A 25,128-nucleotide genomic window follows, 5' to 3' on the forward strand; every position below is an offset into this window, starting at 1 on the left:
ATGGCTAGTGATCCTTAACCTTTTTTCATGTGTCTGATGATCATTTTAATTTCTTCTTTTGAAAAATGTCTGTATAAGTCCTTTTCCTATTTCTTAACTGGGATGTTTGTTTTGTTATTTTGGAGTTTCGTGATCTCTTTATATATTGTGGTTATTAATCCTTTATACTTTGCATAATTTATAATTAATTTCTCTAATTCTGTCAGTTGCCTCTTCACTTTTCTGACTGTTTCTTTTGCCTTATAGAAGCTTCTCAATTTGATGTAATCCCATTTGTGAATTTTGGCTTTGCTTACCTGTGCCTCTGGGATCTTTTCTAAGAAGTCTGTGCCATGTCAAGTTTTCAAACTGTACCATTAGAAGTAAGTCGTGGAATGTATGCAGAACTATATAGTTTTACATTTACAAACTTCATAAATTTCACAATTATAACTTTAGGAACATGGTGATTCTTCCCACCATGCCTACCTTCCCACCCAATCTCCCACATACCCTTCCTCATCCCTCTTTTATTTCCACCATTATTTTTAACTATGGTCTATTTTCAATTAACTTTATACACATATGGTTATCTCTATGTTGAGTCAGTAGTTCAAGAGATGGTATGGAAAAAAAAAAACAAACTTTTCATCAACAGTCAAGACAAGGGCTGTTCAAAACCTTTGTTTCTCAAAGTGTTAATTTCACTTCTACAGACTGCCTTTTAGGTCCTTTATTGTCACAGGTCAGGAAGCATATATGGTATTCGTCCCTTTGGGACTGACTTATTTCACTAAGTATGATGTTTTCCAGTTTCATCCATTTTGTTACAAATTACTAGATTTTTTTTAGCACTGTAGAATAGTCCATGATGTACATATCCCATAATTTCTTTATCGAATCTTCAGTTGATAAGCATTTGTGTTGATTCCATATCTTAGCTATAGTGAATTGAGCTGTAATAAACATGGGGGTACAGATCATTTTTTCATATGCTGATTTCATTTCCCTTGGGTAAATTCCCAGGAGCAGGATGGCTGGGTCATATGGTAGGTCCATATTCAGATTTCTGAGGTATCTCCATACTGTCTTCCATAGTGGCTTTACCCGTTTACATTCCCACTAATAGTAGATTAGGGTACCTTGCCAGCATTTGGTGTTTGTTGATTGCTGTAAGAAAGCCATTCTAATAGGATGAGGTGAAACATCATTGTGGTCTTGATCTGCATTTCCTTGACAGCTAGTGATCCTGAACATTTTTTTTTATGTGTCTGTTGGCCATTTGGATTTCCTCTTGAAAAATGTCTGTTTAAGTCCTTTGCCCATTTAGTAACTGGGTAGTTTGTTTTGTTATTTTTAGTTTCTTGATCTCTTTATATGTTCTGGTTATTAATCCTTTATCAGTTATGTAGTTTGCAAATAATTTCTACCATTCTGTCAGTTGCCTTTTCACTTTTTTTTTTATCTTTTATTTAATGAATATAAATTTCCAAAGTACGACTCATGTGTTACAATGGCTTCCCCCCCCCATACCGTCCCTCCCACCCACAACCCTCCCCTTTCCCACTCCCTCTCCCCTTCCATTCACATCAAGATTCATTTTCGATTCTCTTAATATACAGAAGATCAGCTTAGTATACCTTAAGTAAGGATTTCAGCAGTTTGCTCCCACACAGAAACATAAAGTGAAAAATAATAGATGATTTTTTTAAAATGATGATGAAATCAGATCAGACCTATTGTCATGTTTAATCCCAGTGAGAGTCAAGTTGGGAATTGATACTTTCTTTTTTTTTTTTTTTTTTTTTTTTTTTTACAGAGGATCAGTTTAGTGTACATTAAGTAAAGATTTCAATCGTTTGCACCCCCATAGAAACACAAAGTGAAATATACTGTTTGAGTACTCGTTATAGCATTAAGCCTCAGTGTACAGCACGTTAAGGACAGAGATCCTACATGAGGAGTAAGTGCACAGTGACTCCTGTTGTTGACTTTACAAATTGACACTCCTGTTTATGGCATCAGTAATCTCCCTATGCACCAGTTATGAGTTTCCAAGGCTATGGAAGCCCCTTGAGTTCTCCGACTCTTATCTTGTTTAGACAAGGTCATAGTCAAAGTGGAGGTTCTCTCCTCCCTTCAGAGAAAGGCACCTCCCTCTTTGAAGACCTGTTCTTTCCACTGGGATCTCACTCACAGAGATCTTTTTGCCAGAGTGTCTTGGCTTTCCATGCCTGAAATACTCTCATGGGCTTTTCAGCCAGATCCGAGTGCCTTTAGGGCTGATTCTGAGGCCAGAGTGCTATTTAGGACATCTGCCATTCTATGAGTCTGCTGAGTATCTCACTTCCCATGTTGGATCACTCTCCCCTTTATTTATTCTATCGGTTGGTGTTAGCACATACTAGACTTGTTTATGTGCTCCCTTTGACTCTTAGTCCTTTCATTATGATCAATTGTGAACTGAAATTGATCACTTGGAATAGTGAGATGGCATTGGCACATGCCACCTTGATGGGATTGAATTGGAATCCCCTGGTATGTTTCCAGCTCTACCAATTGGGGCAAGTCAGCCCGAGCATGCCCCAAATTATACATCTCTTCCCTCTCTTATTCCCACTCTTATGTTTAACAGGGATCACATTTCAGTTAATTTTCAACACTTAAGAATAACTGTGTGATAATTACAGAATTAAACCAGTCATATTAAGTAGAACAGACAAAAAAAAATACTATGAGGGATAATGTATTAAGTTGTCCATTAGCAGTCAGGGCTATGCTGATCAAGTCACCATTTCTCATAGTGTCCATTTCACTTCAGGAGGTTTCCTTTTTGGTGTTCAGTCAGTTGTCACTGATCAGGGAGAACATATGGTATTTGTCCCTTTGGGACTGGCTTACTTCACTCAGCATGATGTGTTCCATATTCCTCCATTTTCTTACAAATGACTGGATTTCGTTGTTTCTTACTGTGGTATAGTACTCTAAAGAATACATATCCCATAATTTCTTTATCCAGTCTACCATTGATGGGCATTTAGGTTGGTTCCAGGTCTTGGCTATTGTGAATTGTGCTGCAATAAACATTAGGGTGCAGACCGCTTTTTTGTTTATCAATTTAAACTCCTTTGGGTAAATTCCAAGGAGTGGGATGGCTGGGTCGAACGGTAGGGTTATATTCAGGTTTCTGAGGAATCTGCAGACTGATTTCCATAGTGGCTTGACCAGTTTGCATTCCCACCAACAGTGGGTTAGTGTCCCTTTTTCCCCACATCCTCGCCAGCATCTGTTGTTGGTAGATTTCTGTATGTGAGCCATTCTAACTGGGGTGAGGTGAAACCTCATTGTGCTTTTGATTTGCATTTCCCTGATTGCTAGTGACCTTGAACATTTTTTCATGTGCCTGTTGGCCATTTGGATTTCCTCTTTTGAAAAATGTCTATTGAAGTCCTTGGCCCATCTCTTAAGTGGGTTGTTGGTTTTGTTTTTGTGGAGTTTCCTCTGGGGTCTTTTCCAAGAACTGCCTGTGCCAGTATCTTGCAGAGTTTCCTCAATGTTCTTTAATAATTTTATGGTATTGGGTCCTAGATTTAGGTGTTTAATCTATTTTGAGTGGATTTTTGTAGAAGGTGGGAGGTAGGGGTCTTGCTTCATACTTCTGCATGTGGAGATCCAGTTTTCCCAGCACCTTTTGTTGAAGAGATTGTTTTTGCTCCAGGGATTTATGTTAGTGCCTTTGTCAAAGGTAAGTTGGTTATAGATGCTTGGATTGATTTCTAGTGTTTCTATTCTATTTCAATGGTCTATCCAACTGTTTTTGTACCAGTACCAGACTGCTTTGATTATAACTGCTCTGTAGTATGTGTTGAAATCTGGTATTTTGGTGCCTTAGCTTTGTTTTTTCCTGTATAAGATTGCTTTAGCTATTTGGGGTCTCCAGTGTTTCCAAATGAATTTCAGCATCGTTTTTTCTATATCTGAGAAGAATGTTCTTGGTATTTTGATTGGTATCCCATTGAATCTGTAAATTCTTTTTGGTAGTATGGACATTTCAATGATATTGATTCTTTAAATCCATGAACATGGAAAATTTTTCCATTTTTTGATGTCTTCTACTCCTTTAATGTTTTGTAGATCTTGTCATAGAGAGGTTTGATATCCTTGGTTAAATTTATTCCAGGATATTTGAATTTTTGGTAGCTATTGTGAATGGGATTGATCTTAGAAGTTCTTTCTCAGCTGTGGCATTGTCTGTGTATATAAAGGCTGTTGATTTTTGTGTGTTGATTTTATTGTGTTACTTTACCAAACTCTTCTATGAGTTCCAATAGTCTCCTTGTGGAGTCTTTTGAATTTCCTATTAATAGGCACATATCATCTGCAGGTAGGTATAGTTAATGGCCCTGGGTAAAAATTCCAGGACAATGTTGAATAGTAATGGTGAGAGTGGGCATCCTGTTTTGTTCTGGGTCTCAGTGAGAATGCTTCTGATTTTTCCTCATTCAAATGGAGGCTGGCAGTGGGTTTGTCATAAATTGCCTTCCTTTTGTTGAGGAATCTTCCTTATATACCCAATTTGCTTAGAGTTTTCATTCTGAAAGGTTGTCATAGTTTATCAAATGCTTTCTCTGTGTCTATTGAGGTAATCATATGGTTTTCGTACTTCAATTTGTTAATGTGATGTATCACATTGATTGATTTGTGAATGTTGATTATCCCTGCATACCAGGGATAAATCCCATTTAGTCTGGGTGAATGATATTCCTGATGTGTTGTTGGATTCAATTGGCTAATATTTTGCTGAGGTTTTTTGTGTCTATGTTCATCAGGAAAATTGGTCTATAGTATTCTTTATTTCTCTGTTGTATCTTTTCAATTGTTTTGAATAACTTGAGAAGAATTGGAAGTTAGTTGTTGTTTATATGTCTGTTAGAATTAAGCAGTGAAGCTGTCCAGTCCTGGGCTTTTTTTTTTTTTTTTTTTCTTTTGGTTAGGAGGGTGTTTGTTACTACTTCAATTTCTGTCTTGGTTATGGGTCTGTTTAGGTTTTCTGTGTCTTCATGGCACTAGTTAGGTGGGTTGTATGTATCTAGAAATCTATCCATTTCTTCTAGGTTCAGTTTATAGGCATACAGCCTTTTGTAGTAATTTCTGATGATTCTTTTTTATTTCTTTTGTGTCTGTTGTTAACATTAACTTTTTCATCTCTAATTTTATTTATTTGGGTCTTTCCTTTTGGTTAGTTGGGTCAATAGTATGTGAATTTTGTTTATTTTTCAAAGAACCATCTCTTTGTTTTGCTATCTTTTGTATTTTTTTGTTTTCATATTTTTTATTTCTTCTCTAATGTTAATTATTTCTTTTATCCTACTAGCTTTGGGTTCAGTTTGCTGTTGTTTTTCTAGGTCCTTCAGATGCATTGATAGTTCATTTGTTTGGTGCCTTTCCAAATATTTGATGTATGCACCAATTGCTATAAACTCTCCTATTTATACTACTTCTGCTGTGTCCCATAAGTGTCTTTTTTTAAAGATTTATTTTTATTTATTTGAAAGACAGAGTTACAGAGAGAGAGGTAGAGACAGAGAGAGAAGTCTTCTATCTGCTGGTTCATTCCCCAGATGGCCACAATGACCGAAGCTGCGCCAATCCAAAGCCAGGATTCGGGAGTTTCTTCTGTGTCTCCCATGTGGGTGCAAGGGCCAAAGGACTTATGCCATCTTCTGCTAATTTCCCAGGCCACAGCAGAGAGCTGAATTGGAAGAGGAGCAGCCAAGACTAGAACCAGCACCCATATGGAATGCCGGTGCTTCAGGCCAGGCTTTAACCCACTGTGCCACAGCGCCGGCCCCCCGATAAGTTATGATGTATTGTATTATCATCTTCATTTGTTTCTGGAAATTTTTTTATTTCTCTTTTGATTTCCTCTATGACCCACTTCATTCAGAAGCATGTTGTTTAATCTCCTCATGTTCTAGATATTCCTGAGTTGCTGATTTCCTGCTTCATTCTGTGTGGTCAGGGAAGATGCATGGTATGATTTTGATTATTTTTTGCTGTCTTGCTTTATGGCCAGCATGTGATTCATCCTAGAGAAACTTCCATGCACTAATGAGAAGAATGTATATTCTCTGGCTGTAGGGTGGAATGTTCTGTAGGTATCTTTTAGGTCCATTTTGTCTGTAATGTTGATTGACTCTGTTGTTTCCTTGATGATTTTCTGTCTAGGTGATCTGTCCATTGCTGAAACAGAGGTATTGAATTCCTCCATTACTATTGTATTGGAGTTTATGTCTCCTTTTAGATCCATTAATATTTACTTTAAATAGCCAGGTTCCCTGTAATTAGGTGCATATACATTTATATTAATCACTTCTTCCTGTCGAATTGATTTCTTCATCATTACATAGTGCCCTTCTTAGTCTCTTTTAACTATTTAAAAATGTCTGTTTTGTCTGATATTAGGATGGCTACACCAGCTCTTCTTTGGTTTCTGTTAACATGGAATACCTTTTTCCATTCTTTCACTTTCAGTTGGTATGGATCTTTTTGGTGAGATGTGTTTTTTATTGGCAGCAAATATAGATGGATTTTGTTTTTTAATCCATTCAGCCAGTCTGTTTCTTTTAACTGGTGAGTTGAAGACATTTACATTCAAGGTGACTATTGATAAGTGATGAGTTATCCCTGCCATTTTTCCATAAACATTCCTATATTTTTACTTTGGATTTCCTTTTTAATTTTGCTTGGAGATTTTCTGCCTTCTCATTATTTTGTAGTGATGACCATGTTTCTTTGTTTCTGTGTATCACATCCTTAAGCATCTTTTGTAAGGCTGGACAAATTCTTTCAATTTCTGTTTGTTATGAAAGGTCTTTATTTCACCTTCATTAATACATGAGAGCTTTGCAGGATGCAGTATTCTGGGTTGGCAGTTTGTTTCTCTTAAGACTTGAAATATTTCTTGTCATTCTCTCTCAGCCTATAGGGTTTCTGATGAGAATTCCACTGTGAGTCTAGTTGGAGATCTTCTGAAAGTGATCTGGCATTTTTCTTGTGTGCATTTTAGAGTCTTTTCTTTATGTTTTACTGGGAGAGTTTGACTACAATGTGTTGTGTTGAAGATCTTTTCTGGTCCTTTCTGTTGGGAGTTCTATATGTTTCCTGTACTTGGATATCTCTTTCTTTCTCCAAATTAGGGAAGTTTTCTGTTATTATTTCACTAAAAAAGGCCTCCTCATCCTTTCTCTCTTTTCATGCCTTCAGGTACTCCTAATACTCGTATGTTGGGTCATTTGATAGTATACTGTAGGTCTCCAACTGTGTTTTTTAGTTTTGTAATTTCTTCTTGTTTTTGGTCTTACTGTAGAATTTCCAGTGATTTGTCTGCTACCTTGGATATTCTTTCTTCTACCTCACCAACTCTGTTTTTAGGACTTTGCACTGCAATTTTTATTTGATCTATTTTAAAAATTCTAGTATTATAATTTGGTTTCTCTTTAATCTCAGTTTTATGGGAAAAATTTTCTTTCATATCATATAGTTTTCTTTAGGTAGTGAATTTGCTTCTGATTGCTTCTGAGTAATCCAATGATTCGTTTTTTTAGTTCCATTTCTAACATTTCCTCAATCTCTTCATCCTCAAAGTCTTTGGTTGAAATGTTGTAGTGTTCCTTTGGGTGACTCATTGTGTCTTCCTTATTCTTGTTTTTTGAATTTTGCCTTTACTTTTCAGCATTTTGGAATTTTTTGCTCTCGGATTAGATCTCTAGTTCACAGATGCGCAAAGTATCTGCTCATTGCAGCCTTGCTGGCTCTTCTCAGTTGTGCTCCGTTGGTTGGAGACTCCCACAAGCAACACTTCCCCTCCATAGGGGTTCCTCCCTCCTTCCCCTCCCATCACAGGGCAACTAGGGTGGTACAACTGACTCGGGAGCTGGGGCGGCTGCCCCCTACCTGTATCCAAAAATGGTATCAGGTCTCCCCCAACTGGCCACATGTTTCAACTGTAGTGTGGAGGTGGGGAGGGAGAGTGAAGCACAACCTTTTTTAAAAATATTTTTTCCTGCTTCTGGGCAATTGGTGGCCTGCTGTAGTGAGTGATCCATGTGGAACTCCAAAAGCAGTTCACTAAGCTCTCCCTCCTGTTACATCAGCAGTGCCTTGGGCCTGTGGAATCCCCTCTCACCTGGCTTGCTGGGGTGGGCCTCCTCTTCCCCAGATCCAAGTCCCTGGGACTTCTGTTGTGTATTTGCTCTTTCAGCATGGGTCCAGACTACCTCCACTACCCTGTCAGGGTCTCCCCACTGCAGCTGTCCTGCAGCTTTATCCTGAGAGTGCACTCTCTCTCCTTATTTATATATAAATTTCGTCCCATGTAAATCAGACCATCCTGATTCTATTCTGCCATGTTGGAACCTCTAAGGTTTTTTAAAAATATGAATCAGTGTCCAATAAATATCCCCTCATTATTTTATGTAATTTAACCAATGTCAGCCTGATTGTGTAATCATTTTAAGATTTCTGTTCTTTTCTTTCTTCTCTTCCTTTTCCTTTTTAAAGTTACATTTGTTTAATCTTAGGAGTTACTCATTTATAAATTTTGTGATTTTTATGTTTCCCAGAGAATGATGGCTTTGGTTTTACAACTCCACTTCAGTTTATTTAGTGGTACTTTCAATGAATTAAAAGTATAAGAAGGTGTTAAAATGCAAAACTTCCAGTCATGGATATTGATTATTAGTAAATCTCTGGCCCTTCTCCTTTGGACTCTTGCGTTAAAAATGGTAGTATTTTATCCTTAACATAAGTGTGTGTATAAAATGCTTATGTCACCAAGTGATGACATTATGCTTATTTCAAGCAACTTTAAGCAAAACCATGTTTTATGTATTTCTTATCATATATCTAAATCTGGAAACTAAATTGTCTTTTAGTATGAAGTTGTCTTAGTTGTCAGCACTTATAAGTTGCTGTCATTTGCCATATGGTTCCGATTAATTCTGAAAGGGCTGTCAGCCAAAGATGATTTAATTTTCTAGGCTCATATTTTAAAGTGATATTCCTTATCAGGAGGTAACAATTTAAATGCATGACTACCAGTTTTGACTAATAAACTCTCAATATATATATTTTTTGTTTTTAGAGAAAAGCAGAAATCTGAATATAAGGATAGAAAAGTTCTAGAAATTCTGCAAGTCAAGGATGCTAAAATACAAGAATTGGAACAGGTTGGTATTATAATAAAATTTCTATATTTGTTTCAGGTTGTAGATTTTTAAAATTATTTCAAGTTCTTATTTTGCCAATATGAGTATTAAAAATGTTAGGATTGCTGTGTTGAAGTGTTAGTATCTCAAAATCATTGTAGTTATTTTATTTTCATTATTATACTTGGCTTATAGCCTGTTCTTTGTTTTCTGAATTAATAGAGTATGATGTTTATACATTAAAAATTCTTAAGGTAATGTTACAATTTTAGAGTAATATCTAGCTATTAACTCATTGTTTTGTTGAACTTTGCCTTTTATTATTAGAAAGCATTGCTCATTTCTGAAACTTGTAAATTTTCAAATTATTTTCATTTGTAGAAAAATTCAACAATAATTGGAATGATTCCGTTGAGTTTTTGAATTAGTATGGTCCTATCTTTTATGTGTAGTCAGTAAATTATAAAATAACATATAATTATTCATAATGATACATATGAAATTATACATATGTAAAATGATCTGTGATTGTATAATCAGTATATTATCATGGCAAAAATGCATGTGTTCATTGCTTACAGGTCCCATTTTTATGGTATATCTTTTTTTTTATTTTTATTTTTTGACAGAGTTAGACAGTGAGAGAGAGACAGAGAGAAAGGTCTTACTTCCATTGGTTCACCCCGCAAATGGCCGCTATGGCCGGCGCTGCGCCAGTCTGAAGCCAGGAGCCAGGTGCTTCCTCCTGGTCTCCCATGCGGGTGCAGGGCCCAAGCACTCCCGGGCCACAGCAGAGAGCTGGCCTGGAAGAAGGGCAACTGGGACAGAATCCGGTACTCCAACCTGGACTAGAATCTGGTATGCCGGCGCCGAAGGCAGAGGATTATTCAAGTGAGCTGCGGCACAGGCCAGGTATAAATATCTTAACAACTGAAGTGAAAAAAATTTTCTAAGAATGGCCTGTGTCATTGTATAATATTTAAATTTATTTTATATCTAATTTTATTATAGATTAAATTAGCTGTAATTTAGTTTTTTTTTTTTTCTGGATTAAGTGGATTTTTTGTCTGGATTTTTTTCTGATGAGGTATTGAAGTATTCAAACTGGTTTCAGTAGGGAAAGATTCTATCTTTTTGTCTAACCAATTAAACAATAATGAGAACTTTGATCTAAAGTTGATTATCATTATAAAGCTGTTCTATTAAAGGACTAAAAGGAGACATTAACTTTAATCCACGTTTTTTTTTTTTCATTTTCTGTACACATCAAATTCTTTCTAAAATGGAATATGCATTCCAATATGCAGTTAAAATGCACTACCTTCTCCAGAATTGTTTGGTACAATAATTATAACATTTTAAAGATAGAATTTATTCATTTTGTAAAAAAAAATTTTATTTGGCATCTAAGTCTCAAACAATATCCAGTACATTCTAAGATAAATATTGCCACATGCCCAGTGTATTAATTAAACTAGGTTGGCTGGCGCTGCGGCTCAATAGGCTAACCCTCCACAGTGGAGGATGGCCCAAGTACTTGGGCCCTGCACCCACATGGCAGACCAGGAGGAAGCACCTGGCTCATGGCTTCGGATCAGTGCGATGCGCCAGCCACAGTGCACTGGCCATGGCGGCCATTGGAGGGTGAACCAATGGCAAAAGGAAGACCTTTCTTTCTGTTTCTCTCTCTCTCACTGTCCACTCTGCCTGTCCCCCCCCCCCCCCAAAAATAGACTAGGTTAAGCTACCTTACAATATTGTAACTCACAAGTGACAATGTAATTTGCAGTCACATTGTACTGGAAAAACGTCAAGAATCAGAGGTTGGGGAAAATGTAGTTGTAGGCTGAACAGCCCCTTCCTCATTTAATGGTATTGTTCTACAGAGAAAGAGAGTGGGTTTGGATACTCTTTTAATATGTTATTATAGTAAATGTGCAGTGCTTTAGTGAATGCAGTTCAGTTTGCCAGAATCCAAGTTAAAATGTAGCATACCATTAAAAAATGTTGATTTTCTTGAATGCAGTGAATTTTCCCTATTACTGATTATTTTACTGCTATATCTCTCTTGGATAGAAATCATTACAATATTTACTTTTTTTAAGAAGAATTGTGTTTTTATGTAAAATATTAAATTTTTAAAATAAATTATTTGTTCTTTAGGGAGCCCCAAATTTCTTAAATTATATACATTTTTGTGCAGTGATTGATATAACATTTCACTATATGTATTTTCAGTTAGGTACAATAACATGTTGTATTAAATGTGTTTAATCATCCTGTAGAAAATTCAGTTACGGTTTTGCCTTTAATAATTCTCAAAAACCATTTAGGAGTAGAGTAGAATAAAAATAAGATGCAAATACTGATTTTCTTAACACTAGTTTATTTCTTATATTTGGGTTGGTGTTTTTTTTTTTTTTTCTCATTGACCCTTGTATACTGAACACCTAATGTTTAGCACACTTCCTGACTCACCATAGGTACTCATTGAAATTGTTGAGTATGTGATTGAATCCAGATAGCAATGATAAATTCTATGTGCCATGCAACAAAGACTCAGAACAGGGAGAAATTAAACTCAGTGATGGGGTCTTAAAGTATTCAAACCAGCTGCTATAGGTAGAGATTCTAGGAAGGTTTACCCAGGGTGAGTACTGGGCAAGAATCATGAAGACAGGAGTTTAGGGTATGTCTGAGTAATATTGAAATTTATAGTTTGTTTCATTGATAATATACAGACTATGGTTTGAGATTAGTGTTTATTGAAATGATCTGTTAGGAGCTTATTTCATAGACTTGAATTAATTAGATTTGTTTGGATTAAAGGTGTATAAATGAAACCATTGGGAATTGATAGTAGATTGAAAGTGACTCTTAGGGTTCTCAGTCTGGAGAAACCAGAAAAACAGTGACATTATTATCAAAAAGAGGGTTATTAACAGGGAGCATAGCTTGTTTTGAGAGTAAAATGTTGAGCTTCTTTAAGACCGTTTGTGTTTTAGTTGCAGATGGAAATTCACTTTATAGATTTTTAACAAACTATTGGAAGCATGAATCTGACCCTTGGGAAGCAGTTTTGACCTTGAGATATAGACATTTAATGTTATACAGTTAGAGGGATGACTTTAAAGAAATTTTGACAATAAGATATTTGGCAATGTTATGCATAGATGAGAGAAAAGAAAAATTTTAGTGATAAAAAGACTGTTTAGGGAAGTATGGAAAGAAAAGCTCCCTTAATATTTCATAAATTGAGAATAAAAGACTTTTAAGAAGCAAAAGGTGGCTGATATAAAATGCTATAAAAAGATGGGATATTTGCAAAAAAATTTAAGCAGCCATGAGATTTTAAGTAATTTTAGAAAGTAATGAAAGAACATGGCACATGAAATCTTAAAATATTTAAGTCTGACAAAGCTATGCAATAATATGGCTCAAGGGAATGGAGATTGCAGAGAGAGAGAGAGAAAGGGAGATAGAGAGATGTAGAACATTATACAGTTGAAGTTCACTTTAAATTTCTGCTTTATGAAATTTTTTTTTAAATTTTTTAAAATTTTTTAAATTTTTTTTTAAAATTTCATAAAAAAAAGATGCAGAATGCAGAACCAGGAAAGTTTATGTGGAGCAAAAATCCTAAGGTAGTTTGGAGGTAGAATTCCATACAACTTCTTCTGGTAAGTCTATGCTTTAGCTTTGTCACTATTAGTTATATAAAAATTTCCCTGGGGGCTGGCATTGTGGCATAGTGGGTTGAGTTGCTGCCTGGTATGCTAACAACAGTTTGGTAACAGTTTGAGTCCTGGCTGCTCCACTTCTGATTCAGCTCCCTAATGATACTCCTGGGAAAACAGAAGAGGATGGCACAAGTACTTGGGCCCCTGTACCCTTGTGGGAGAGCAGGATGAAGCTCCTGACTTTGGCTTGGCCCAGCCCTAGTTATTGCTGCCATTTTGGAGTGAACTAACAGATGGAAGATCTCTTTCTCTCTGTGTCTCTCCTTTTCTCTCTGTAACGCTGCCTTTCAAATAAATCTTTTTAAAAATTTCCCTTGTATTATATAACATGACTTTTGATAATTTAGTATATTGTATTTAATTAGATGATTACTGCTTTTAGTCATTATACTTCTGTTTTTTCTTCCCCTCCATGAAGTTCAATAATAACTCTTGGTTTTCAGTTGCCATTAGTTTTATTACTCCTTCTCTTTACTCCTATACCTCTATTTTAGTTGTTCTGTTTTTATTACTTCTCTATTTTATATTAATACTTTCAGGTCAATTTTTTTGACAGGCAGAGTGGACAGTGAGAGAGAGAAACAGAGAGAAAGGTCTTCCTTTGCCGTTGGTTCACCCTCCAATGGCCGCCGCGGCCGGCGCGCTGTGGCTGGCGCACTGCGCTGATCCAATGGCAGGAGCCAGGTACTTCTACTGGTCTCCCATGGGGTGCAGGGCCCAAGGACTTGGGCCATCCTCCACTGCACTCCCTGGCCACAGCAGAGAGATGGCCTGGAAGAGGGGCAACCGGGACAGAATCCGGCGCCCCAACCGGGACTAGAACCCGGTGTGCCGGTGCCGCTAGCTGGAGGATTAGCCTAGTGAGCCACGACGCCGGCCTCAGGTCAATTTTAAAACTAGGTCAGTATAAATAATTAACTTTACTCAAGTACTGCCTGATAGAGCTTTAGGTCATATGCTGTTCCCCTCCTCTACTTTTAATTTTCGCTTCATACCTACTATTATTCTCTTCTTACTCTGTATACTTCTCTTGACCATTATTTGAATTATTCATTTCATGGCTTATCCATAATAAATTATTTTTCCAGACACACTTTCTCTTGTTATGTTTTATGGTTCCTCAATTTCCGTTTTGCTGTTTTAATACTAATTCAAACCAGACCATTAAGAATTTACTGTATCCAGACTGGTTTGCTGAAAATGTCCCATATGGGTGGGGTGTGGCCTAGTGGTGGAGATGTTGATTGTGATGTCTGCATCCTACATTGGAGTGCCTGGATTTTATGCCCTGCTTAGCTCCTGGTTCCCGTTTCCTGCTTATGCTGACCTTGAGAAACAGAGGTGATGACATATGTGATAGAACTCCTGCCACCATGTGTGAGACAAGGATTGAGTTTTTGGCTCCAGCTTTGGCCCTAACCTAGCCACAGCCATTGAAGGGATTTGGAAAATGAACCAGTGGATGGGGTGTCTCTCTCTTTCTTTTGCCTTCTCTTTGAGTCTGTCTGTCTGCCTCTCTTCCTGTGTGCCTCTGAAATAAATGACTTTTTAAAAAATTTCATAAAGCAGAAATTTAAAGTGAACTTTAATTGTATAAACTTGTGCTTCCATTTTAAAAAGCTTCATTGAGGGTATTTTTATTAGGAAAAAGTGTTGAATTATACAAAATTTTTTGAAAGTTTGATTTATCAATCCTCTTGTATTGGGAGTGACTATAATTTATTGCTTTAATGGTTGTGGACAATAATATCAAACTTGTCAACTTCATTATACCAATATGAAGTTTTGATTAGCCAATTACCACCTTAATATGCTTTTTTTTGCCTACACATTAGTTCTGTTTGTCTTTGTAAAATTACAAAGTTAATTTAAATGATAAACTTTAAATTATTAACTAATTCTCATGATAGAACTTGCTATTGGTGTCATTTATATTGTCAGTGCTTACTAAATTTAGCTCACTTTAATGGGAAGAAAACCTTTCTGAAACTTCAGGTGGTTAGTATTCTCTCCTTCCTAGAATATAAATTAGTCTACAGAATAGAAGAGTGAAACTCAAATGTTGTCATTTATTTTTCAAGGGGTGGGCCAATAGATATTTTATAAAGGGTCTTATTGTTTACATCATTCAGTTTATTATTCAGTGTCAAGTCATCCTTAAACATTTACTAATCTAGTATAGGAGATAGTTTAAGTATGTAGGAAGATAATTAACAACATGGTAAAATGTGTTCAATGAGTAATGTAGTTAATAGAGACAATTTGAAATGGCAGTCGTTACATAATACTGGAATAGTTGGAGAAGGTTTATGGAGGGTGTGGAAGCTGAATATTGAAAGAGACAGAGAGAAAGGTCTTCCTTTTGCCGTTGGTTCACCCTCCAATGGCCACTGTGGCCAGCGTGCTGCAGCTGGCGCATCGCGCTGATCCGAAGCCATGAGCCAGGTGCTTCTCCTGGTCTCCCATGGGGTTCAGGGCCCAAGGACTTGGGCCATCCTCTACTGCACTCCCGGGCCATAGCAGAGAGCTGACCTGGAAGAGGGGCAACTGGGACAGAATCCAGTGCCCTGACTGGGACTAGAACCCGGTGTGCCGGCGCCGCAAGGCGGAGGATTAGCCTATGGAGTGTCATTTTTTTTTTATCTTTTATTTAATGAATATAAATTTCCAAAGTACGACTCATGGGTTACAATGGCTTCCCCCCCCCATACCGTCCCTCCCACCCACAACCCTCCCCTTTCCCACTCCCTCTCCCCTTCCATTCACATCAAGATTCATTTTCGATTCTCTTAATATACAGAAGATCAGCTTAGTATACCTTAAGTAAGGATTTCAACAGTTTGCTCCCACACAGAAACATAAAGTGAAAAATAATAGATGATTTTTTTTAAATGATGATGAAATCAGATCAGACCTATTGTCATGTTTAATCCCAGTGAGAGTCAAGTTGGGAATTGATAATTTCTTTTTTTTTTTTTTTACAGAAGATCAGTTTAGTGTACATTAAGTAAAGATTTCAATCGTTTGCACCCCCGTAGAAACACAAAGTGAAAAAGTGAAATATACTGTTTGAGTACTCGTTATAGCATTAAGCCTCAGTGTACAGCACATTAAGGACAGAGATCCTACATGAGGAGTAAGTGCACAGTGACTCCTGTTGTTGACTTTACAAATTGACATGGAGTGTCATTTTAATGTAGCTATTCTGATGCTGTTTGATTGATGTCAGGCAAATTTTGTTATGGCCAATAATTAAAACAGGGAATAATTAAATTTATATGGACATGCCATTTATTCTTACTGGATTTGTAAAACATTTGTAAGTGTGAGAGTTGTGTGTTAGTGGTGATGTGAAAGGATTGTAAATCTTAAAATACCTATAGCCAATGATACAAAAATTTCACCTCTAAATGTATAGAGTCTGGACAAGTGTTGTTTAAAATTTTTCTTAATGATTTCCTCACTGAAAGAAGTACATGTTATTTCATGATCCGGTATACATACATGAGATAAAAATTTCATAAAATAGCTGTTGCCACTATATATAATAATAGAAGGGAATATACAATGTTTTTGTTTTAAAGATTTATTTATTTAAAGTCAGAGTTACAGAGAGAGAAGGAGAGGCAGAGAGAGAAAGAGAGAGAGAGAGGTCTTCCATCCATTGGTTCACTCTCCAGTTGGCTGCAACTGCTGGATATGTGCCGATCTGAAGTCAGGAGCCAGGAGCTTCTTCCAGGTCTCCCATGTGGGTGCACAGGCCCAAGGACTTGGGCCATCTTCTACTGCTTTCCCAGGCCACAGCAGAGAGCTGGATCGGAAGTGGAGCAGCTGGGACTCAAACTGGTGGGATGCCGGCACTGCAGGCAGAGGCTTTACCCGCTTTGCCACAGCACCAGACCCAAGTTCCTTCAGTTTTTGCTTTTCATGGAGGATCATTATTTCTGTTTCATTTTGGAAGTATTTATTTACTGAACATAGTATTCTTGGCTGTGATTTTTTTCTTTCAAGACTGACTATTTCATTTCATTCTCTCTTGTTCTATAAGGCTTCAGCTGAGAAGTCTGCTGTCAGTCTAATGGGGCTTCCTTTATATAACGGACTTGGCACTTCTCTCTTGCTGATTTTAGAGTTTTCTTTTTCTTGTATTTTACAGAGTCTGACTATAATACCTATTGGAAGGTAGCATCTAGATGTCTTTATCTTTCCCAAGATTTTGAAAATTTTCAGCAATTATTTCATTAAATAGTTTTCTGTGCATTTTATTTTCTCTTCTTCTTCTGAAATACCTGTAATGTGAATTAATAGTTCCTAGTTTAATTGTATACTATTAAGTCTCAAAGGATTTGTTTATTCTTTTCAGCCTTTCTTTCTCTCTCCCTTCATCCTCCTCTCCCTCCATCCAAGTGTAGGTATTGAACAGAAAGTTAGAAATGTGAGATTGGTGGGCCAGTGCCTTGGTCACTAGGCTAATCCGCCTGCGGCACCGGCACCCCGGGTTCTAGTCCTGGTTGGGGTGCCGGGTACTAGTCCTGGTTGCTCCCCTTCCAGTCTAGCTCTCTGCTGTGGCCTGGGAGGGCAGTGGAGGATGGCCCAAGTGCTTGGGTCCCTGCACCCGCATGGGAGACCGGGAGGAAGCACCCAGCTCCTGGCTTTGGATTGTCGCGGCGCCTGCTGTGGCTGCCAATAGGGAAGTGAACCAACGGAAGGAAGACCTTTCTTTCTGTCTCTCACTGTCGGTAACTCTCTCCCTCTGTCTCTCTCTCGCTGTCTAACTCTGCCTGTCAAAAAATAAATAAATAAAAAATTTTAAAAAGTATTTAAAAAAAGAAATGTGAGATTGGTAACTGGAAAATTCAAGGCTGGATTATGGACTGGAAGTAAGACTAGAAGATAGTAGAGAGGATAAATTTTCTGTGAGAAAGCTGTAAAGAGAAAAGAGGGAAGCTGAGAATTAAGTCATGGGTACATCCACCAATTAGGTATCATTTAATTATTTCTTGCCTCTTAGCAGATTATTCAGTTAAAAATTCTAGTAGTCTCAGTATTTTGGCAATAGCATAAGAATGTTAGTACCAATAAAATTGCCATTTTCTATTCTTTGAAATGATTTATGCCTTCTGAAAACCGTAATTATTTCTCAAAAAAAAAAGTTTTCCAAATGACATTGAAATAATAGAATAAATAATTCTTCTTTTGGCTATAAGGCTTTTTTTTTTTTTTTTTTTTTTGACAGGCAGAGTGGACAGTGAGAGAGAGAGACAGAGAGAAAGGTCTTCCTTTTGCCGTTGGTTCACCCTCCAATGGCCGCTGCTGCAGCCGGCGCACCGCGCTGATCCGATGGCAGGAGCCAGGATCCAGGTGCTTTTCCTGGTCTCCCATGGGGTGCAGGGCCCAAGCACCTGGGCCATCCTCCACTGCACTCCCTGGCCATAGCAGAGAGCTGGCCTGGAAGAGGGGCAACCGGGACAGAATCCGGCACCCCAACCGGGACTAGAACCCGGTGTGCCGGCGCCGCAAGGTGGAGGATTAGCCTATTGAGCCACGGCGCCGGCCTATAAGGCTTTTTGTATTAGAGTGTCCTGATAAATTTTTGTTTACTCGTATTATGTACCTAAGTTCTGAAATTATGTGGCCTATTTGCTGTAAAGCTTTTTGTGTTCTTCATTTGGAACTAATGAATAGGGACCCTACTTGCACATATTTGTTCATAATCCATGGACATATCACAGGAAATGATAATTATGATGGAAAATATTAGTATGAAAGCTAGCTAATTCTGATATGAGCAGTTAAAATCTAAAACTTAAAATAATTTTTTCTTGGAAATACCAGCTCACCAATAATTTAAATTTTTTCCACAGAGAGAATCAGTACTAAAGCAGGAAATAAATGACCTTGTAAAGAAGAAGATTGCAGTAGATGAAGAATATGCTTTCTTAAGGGAAGAATTCAGCAACTTGCAGAAGAAATTTAAAGATAAAAGTCAAGAAGTTAAGGTGTGTTGACTTGTACACAGTTTTATAGGACTGTTGCTTTGAAGTCCTGCTTTAAGCTTTGTCAGCCTTTGTGGCACAGAAAGTGACAGGCTTAGAGGAAAAATTGCCTTAGGCCCTGCTGTACCATACAGTTTTTCACACATGCAAAAACTCTGATAAAGATGCTTTAAAGCTAAGACTCTAAGCTTTATAACTTCCAGATAAATAGTTAATGATGGAAATGGAGCTAAGAAAGTAGGAGTGTGAATATGTGGCTTCTTGTAATTAGATTCTGATGGGACTGGCATTATTAATTGATAAAACCCAGGTCTGGGAGGATATGTCTGTGTGGGTCTCAAAAATAGCTGGGGACAGCATCAAAGGCAGCTTGATCAATTAATGGGCTCTTTGCAAATGTGTACTCATCAAAGCTGTCATCCAGTGAAAAAATATGACCCATCCACCTGCATGAAAAGAGGCCAATAAAAGTACACAGGTGACCTTGGCCATCAAATATAGAAGAAGCTGCTGTGAGGGTAAAACTGCACAGTTTATATTTGCTGATTAGTTCTCACCTTTTTTTTTTTTTTTTTTTTTTTTTTTTTTTGGTTTTTGGTTTTATTTTGTTTATTGGCCCTTGTGGTACTGTTCTACAGGACGCTAAGGAGCGTGTACAGAATAAAGAAGAACAAAATAGACTGGTTATAAAAAATCTGGAGGAGGAAAATGAGAAATTAAATATCCGCTGCACTGACCTGCTAAATGACCTGGAGAAACTGAGGAAGCAGGAAACACATTGGAGAAAAGAAAAACACAGCACTGAAGCAAAAATAAAGGTATAGAATGAGCATGGAATCCACACTGCTGTTTTGGCTCTCACTTCGTATAGGAAGTTTAAGACATACTATTTTCTTTAAGTAATAAGTTATATATTCAAATCCACCAGTGGGGACTAGCATTAATTTATATTCTTTCACTTAAGACCCACAGCTTTTTAAAAATTGATGCTGCAAAGCAGGAAACTGACTTCAAATAGTTATCCTAAAACGTAATCATTAAAAAATAAAGGCTGTTGCATTTTGAAATAAAATGTGTTTTGAAAAAATATATTTAGAGTCAGGGATTTTGAGTTTTTTTAATTCAAGCTTATGGTTATAAATATAGTTAGATAATATTGCAGTGTAAAGAATGTTTTCTAGGCCCTTTAAAAAATAAAATATGGCAAAAAAAAAAAACCCACAAAACAGTTAAAATACTCAAATGTGGTTCTAAAATTATGTTTTGTTTGACTTTAAAAGGCTCTTATTCATAGTAAAATTTTATTTTTATAGAAGGGTGAAAGTTACCATCAATCTTTATAATATTCTTACCTCTTAAAATTTTTATTTATTTATTTGCAAGAGAGAGAGAGAGGGAGAGAGAACTGCCATCCACTGGTTCACTCCCAAAATGCATGAAATGGCCAAAATTGGGAACTGGGAACTCAGTCCTCTCTCATATGGGTGCAGGAACTCATTCAAATAAGCCATCTCTGCTGCCTTCCAGGGTCTGCATTAACTAGAACTCAGGACTGAAACGAGGCATTCACATATTCACATATGAATACAGGCACCTTAACCAACATCTTAACTGCTAGTCCAGGACAACTGCTTATATTCTTTTATATTAGTATTTTTAAAACATACATTTTTGTGGTACCCTCTGTCTTGAAAAGTTTTTTTGCTCAACATTTTTTCCCATAAAATTCAGGTTTCTCTTTTACCATATTGTAATCTTTCTTTGTGTGCCTAAAAAGAATATATAACAAATAAATGCTTATATATATGTAACTGTCCAACAAATATACTCATTTAATGTGTATGTATATGTCATATGTGTGTATGCATGTGTGCATAACTATTTAAGAGAAGAAGCTGCATCTTTTTGAGTATGTGAATCAATTTATTGAATATATTTAAGGAAATACATTAGGAAATTAGTACACAATCAGGGAATGACTACACCATAAAGAAGATTGAATTGTAATGCAGTTGTTTTCTTGATGTTTTATATCAGTGTGGTGTTCATTTCTATTTTTGTATAACCTTTAAACAATTTGATAGTGTGATAAAGGTAAGTAACATTTTTTGTGTTGTTTCACAACTATGTGATTATTTGTGATAATTTTCATGTGCTTATTTATGCCATTCAAAATAATAATTTCTAGATTTGCTGTAACTTTTATTTCTGTGATGTTTTTCTATCTTGAATAAGGTAAATTGGACTTCCAACGATGTATGAATTTTAATAGTCAATTTTATTACTTTCTAAAGTTTTTGCTTTATGATGCTTTATGAGTTTTAAAGTATTCCCTATCCTAAAGTATTTAGTTAGAATTCGTTTTATAGTATGATTTTCACATCATTTACTCAATAGTTTATTGATTTGTGAATTAATCTTTCTCACATCTCTTAAGTGTCCACATGTATGCGTGCTTATCTCTGGACTTTCTACTATTTTCATGGTTTGGGATACTGTAACTCTGTAAGTTGATTCACAGTTTGGTAGACAAGTCTACTTCATAAGCCCTAAATGTGTGTCTTTACTGTTTTATAATAATAAGAATCATTTTATTAGCTTCAATGAAAAATAGCTAGAAAGTAGATTTGACCCACACTTAATCTATGACTTAATTTTGAGAGAGTTGTGATTCTGTATGGGATAAAGTTTTGTGAATTCCTCTAAAATTGCATTGCCTCGTTTTTTTAGATTTATTCCTAAAAATAATTTGTTAGGCTTTAGGATTTTTAGGGTTCTAAGAAGGCAACGAGGCAATTAGTCAAAATAAAAAGGAGTTTATTTTAGAGGGGGTGGAAAGGGAGTTAAAGAGTGGGGATTCGGGGCAGGGGGTTTGAAGCCAGGTTTCATTCTGTTTGAACAAGAGGCAGAGTCCCTTCTTAAGCAGCTTTTTGGGAGAGGCGCATAGAGCCATATGGAACCTGATAAGGTAGATGGCGGACCTGAAGAAAAGCTTCTTGGTAAAGTGGACAATGCATTGTCTTAGCAATTTTGAATGTCCCAGGTAAGGGGCTTTCCCCAGCAATAAACATTCTACTAGCCTTTTATCTACCTTTGACTAGTTTTATTGAGCTTAGGGGTTTAGGCTTCAGTGGCCTTATTGATTCTAACACAAATATTATTGTAAATAACATTGTATTATAATAAGTAATATATTTTCTATTATATTTCCAGAATACAGGAATGTTACTTGAACTTCTATGGAACAGTTTTCCCCAATTGTTAATTTTAATGCTTTGTTCAGTTTTTTATTTTTCTAATTAATTATTTTTATCGATAATAATAATTTGCCTATTTAAACTTTTTAGAAAAATTTTAAGTTTATTTTAAGATATTTCTTTTGAATGGCAGAGTTAGAGAAAGAAATAGATCTTTCATCTGCTGGTTCATTCACCAGATGGCCACAATGGCCAAAGCCAGGAGCCAGGAGCTTTATCCAGGTCTCCTACAAGGATGGCAGGGGCCCAAACACTCAGGCCATCTTCCCCTGTTTGTCCCAGGCCATTAGCAGGAATCTGAATCTGAAGTGGAGCAGCCAGGACACAAATTGGCGCCAGAGTCACAGGTAGCAGATTTACCCTCTACACCACAATGCTGGCCCCTCTTTTCTTTCTTTCTTTCTTTCTTTCTTTCTTTTTTTTTTTTTTTTTTTAAGATTTATTTGGAAGGCAAATGTATAGAGAAAGGGAAGGAGAGAGTAGATCTTCCATCCATTGATTTACCCTCTAAATGGCCACAATGATTGGCCAAAACCAGTAGCCAGGAGCTTCATCCAGATCTCGCACATGGGTGCAGTGGTCCAAGGACTTGGGCAATCTTATGCTTCTTTTTCTAGGAGTGTTAGCAAGAAGCTGGATTGGAAGTGGAGCAGCTGGGACTAGAACCAGTGCCCATATGGGATGCCATCATTGTAGGGGTTGGTTTAACCTGCTACACCACAGTGCTGTAACCCCCTTTTCCTTTTAAAAAAATTTATTGGATTATAATTTGTATGTCATATTTTCTTTATACATTTAATTCATTTAAAGTCTAGATTCAGTGGTTTTTAGTTTATGCACAAAGTTGTAAAATTATGACCACAATCAATTAGGAAACATTTTCATTATCCCAAAAATGAAACCCTATATTTTTAGCAGTCATTCTGCATTTCCCTCTTATTCCCGAGCTCTACATAACTACAAATCTACCTTCTGCCTCTATAGATCTTTATATTCTATAAACATTTTAAGAACATTAATTGCAGTCTGTAGTCTTTTGTGACTGACCTCTTCCATGTAGTAGAGATGGGGGAATCTGGCTCATGGATATATGGCCCATGAAACCTTTTGATCTTGTCCTACCAAGGCAACTACAGGCAGGACTTGAAAATCAGTTAATCTACATTAAGCTAATTTGTAAGTTGATAATTTTGTATGACGCATGAATTATGTTATAAATATTCAAATGCCCTTTGGATTCAGAAGGTTCTCCAACCCTGGTTAATATTTTCAAAGTTTACCCATGTGTTAGCATATTTCAATACTTCATTCCTTTTTATTATTGAATAAGACTCCATTGTACAGATACTTTAATCATTGGAAGTGAAGTAACTGGGACTTGAACTGGTGTTATGGGATGCCGTAACCACCTGCTACGCCATAGTGCTGGCCCTTTTCCTGGATCTTTGAGTTTTGCATTTCTGATGTCATGTAAAACTTGGCTTAAACAAATATTTTGCTTTTCTCTTGTTAATCTTTTTTTGTTAAGATTGATTTATTTATTTGAAAGTCAGAGTTACACAGAGAGAGGAGAGGCAGAAAGAGAGGTCTTCCATCTGATGGTTCATGTCCCTTCAAAAATGAGGGAGGGGCCGGGGCTGTGGCATATCGGGTGAAGCAGCAGCCTGCAGTGCTGGTGTCCCCTATGGGCTCTGGTTCAAGTCCTGGCTGCTCCTCTCGGATCCAGCTCTCTCCTATGGCCTGGGAAAGCAGTAGAAGATGGCCCAAGTCCTTGGGCCTGTGCACCCACATGGGAGACCTGGAAGAAGCTCCTGGCTCCTGGCTTCGGATAGGCTTAGCTCCTGCTGAAATTAGGAATGACTCCAAAATGTGGCTCTTTAATGTTCCCCAGAAGCACCATGTGGGATGCCACATATGTTACCAGAATTTGGGGTGCCATATGATATGCTTACTAATAAATCCCTAATATTAATAAGCCTGCCTAATATTTAGAGAAGAATTCTAAATACCAGCATCTATAAATGAGGCAGCATGGTAGACTTTAGGCTTTTATTTAGTGAGAAAGATGAGAGCTTTATTTAAGAGAGAGAGGTAAATCTGGGTTCATATTGAGCACCAGGAACCAGCCACATGGAGGAGCATCTAGGCCAGGAAGCCTAGGGCAGTTGGCCTGAAGGCCATGCACCCTGGAGGCACAGGGCTATAGCCAGCCCACTCCTGGCAAGGGGCCAGGGAAGAGAGGGCTTTTAACCCTCTTCCAAAGGGAAGTGGTTAATTAACCTGATTGGCTGGTGGGCACCCAGGTGTGGCCAGGTAGGGTCATGAGGTCACACAGGGGCATGGCGAAGGCGTGGTCTTCCAGCTCACAAACCTAATCTATTTTAACCTGTATGCCTGCCTACTTCACTGCCCTTGCAGCCATCTGGGGAGTGAACCAGAGGATGGAAGACCTCTCTCTCTCTCTCTCTCTCTCTCTCTCTCTCTGCCACTGCCACTGCCACTGCCACTGCCACTGCCACTGCCACTGCCACTGCCACTGCCTCTCTGTAGCTCTGCCTTTCAAATAAAATAAATCTTTAAAAAAGTGAGGGAAAAGTGAAGACATCCACAAACACAAGTCCAGAGAGTTAATTACCATTAGACTAGTGCTATAGGAAATGGTAAAGGGGGTCCTTCAGATGGAAACAAAGCATGCAAGACAGTAATTCTAAGTCAAAGGAGGACATAAGAATTTCCAACAAAGATACATTCACAACAAATATAAAAGCCAGAATTTCTATTTCTATTTGAATGTTATTTTTTTTTTTTTATCTTTTATTTAATGAATATAAATTTCCAAAGTACGTCTCATGGGTTACAATGGCTTTCCCCCCCATACCGTCCCTCCCACCCACCACCCTCCCCTTTCCCACTCCCTCTCCCCTTCCATTCACATCAAGATTCATTT

The 25,128-nt window shown here is 37.3% G+C and overlaps 1 protein-coding gene across 24 annotated transcripts in view; it reads left to right on the forward strand.

The window, feature by feature from the left end:
• CNTLN (centlein) overlaps window positions 1–25,128 on the forward strand; it is a 396,518-nt gene that overhangs the window by 87,939 nt on the left and 283,451 nt on the right. For all 24 annotated transcript variants that reach the window (XR_011380190.1, XR_007919395.2, XM_051845306.2 and 21 more), the window contains 3 exons: window positions 9,125–9,209; window positions 18,793–18,927; window positions 19,563–19,742. Coding sequence is in view for 22 of the 24 variants with exons in the window: in XM_051845306.2 (XP_051701266.2) it covers window positions 9,125–9,209; window positions 18,793–18,927; window positions 19,563–19,742 (400 nt within the window). In the remaining 2 variants the exon portion in view is untranslated. The remainder of the gene's footprint in view (window positions 1–9,124; window positions 9,210–18,792; window positions 18,928–19,562; window positions 19,743–25,128) is intronic.

This window comes from Oryctolagus cuniculus, chromosome 1 (genome assembly GCF_964237555.1).
Source record: "Oryctolagus cuniculus chromosome 1, mOryCun1.1, whole genome shotgun sequence".
Taxonomy (NCBI): domain Eukaryota; kingdom Metazoa; phylum Chordata; class Mammalia; order Lagomorpha; family Leporidae; genus Oryctolagus; species Oryctolagus cuniculus.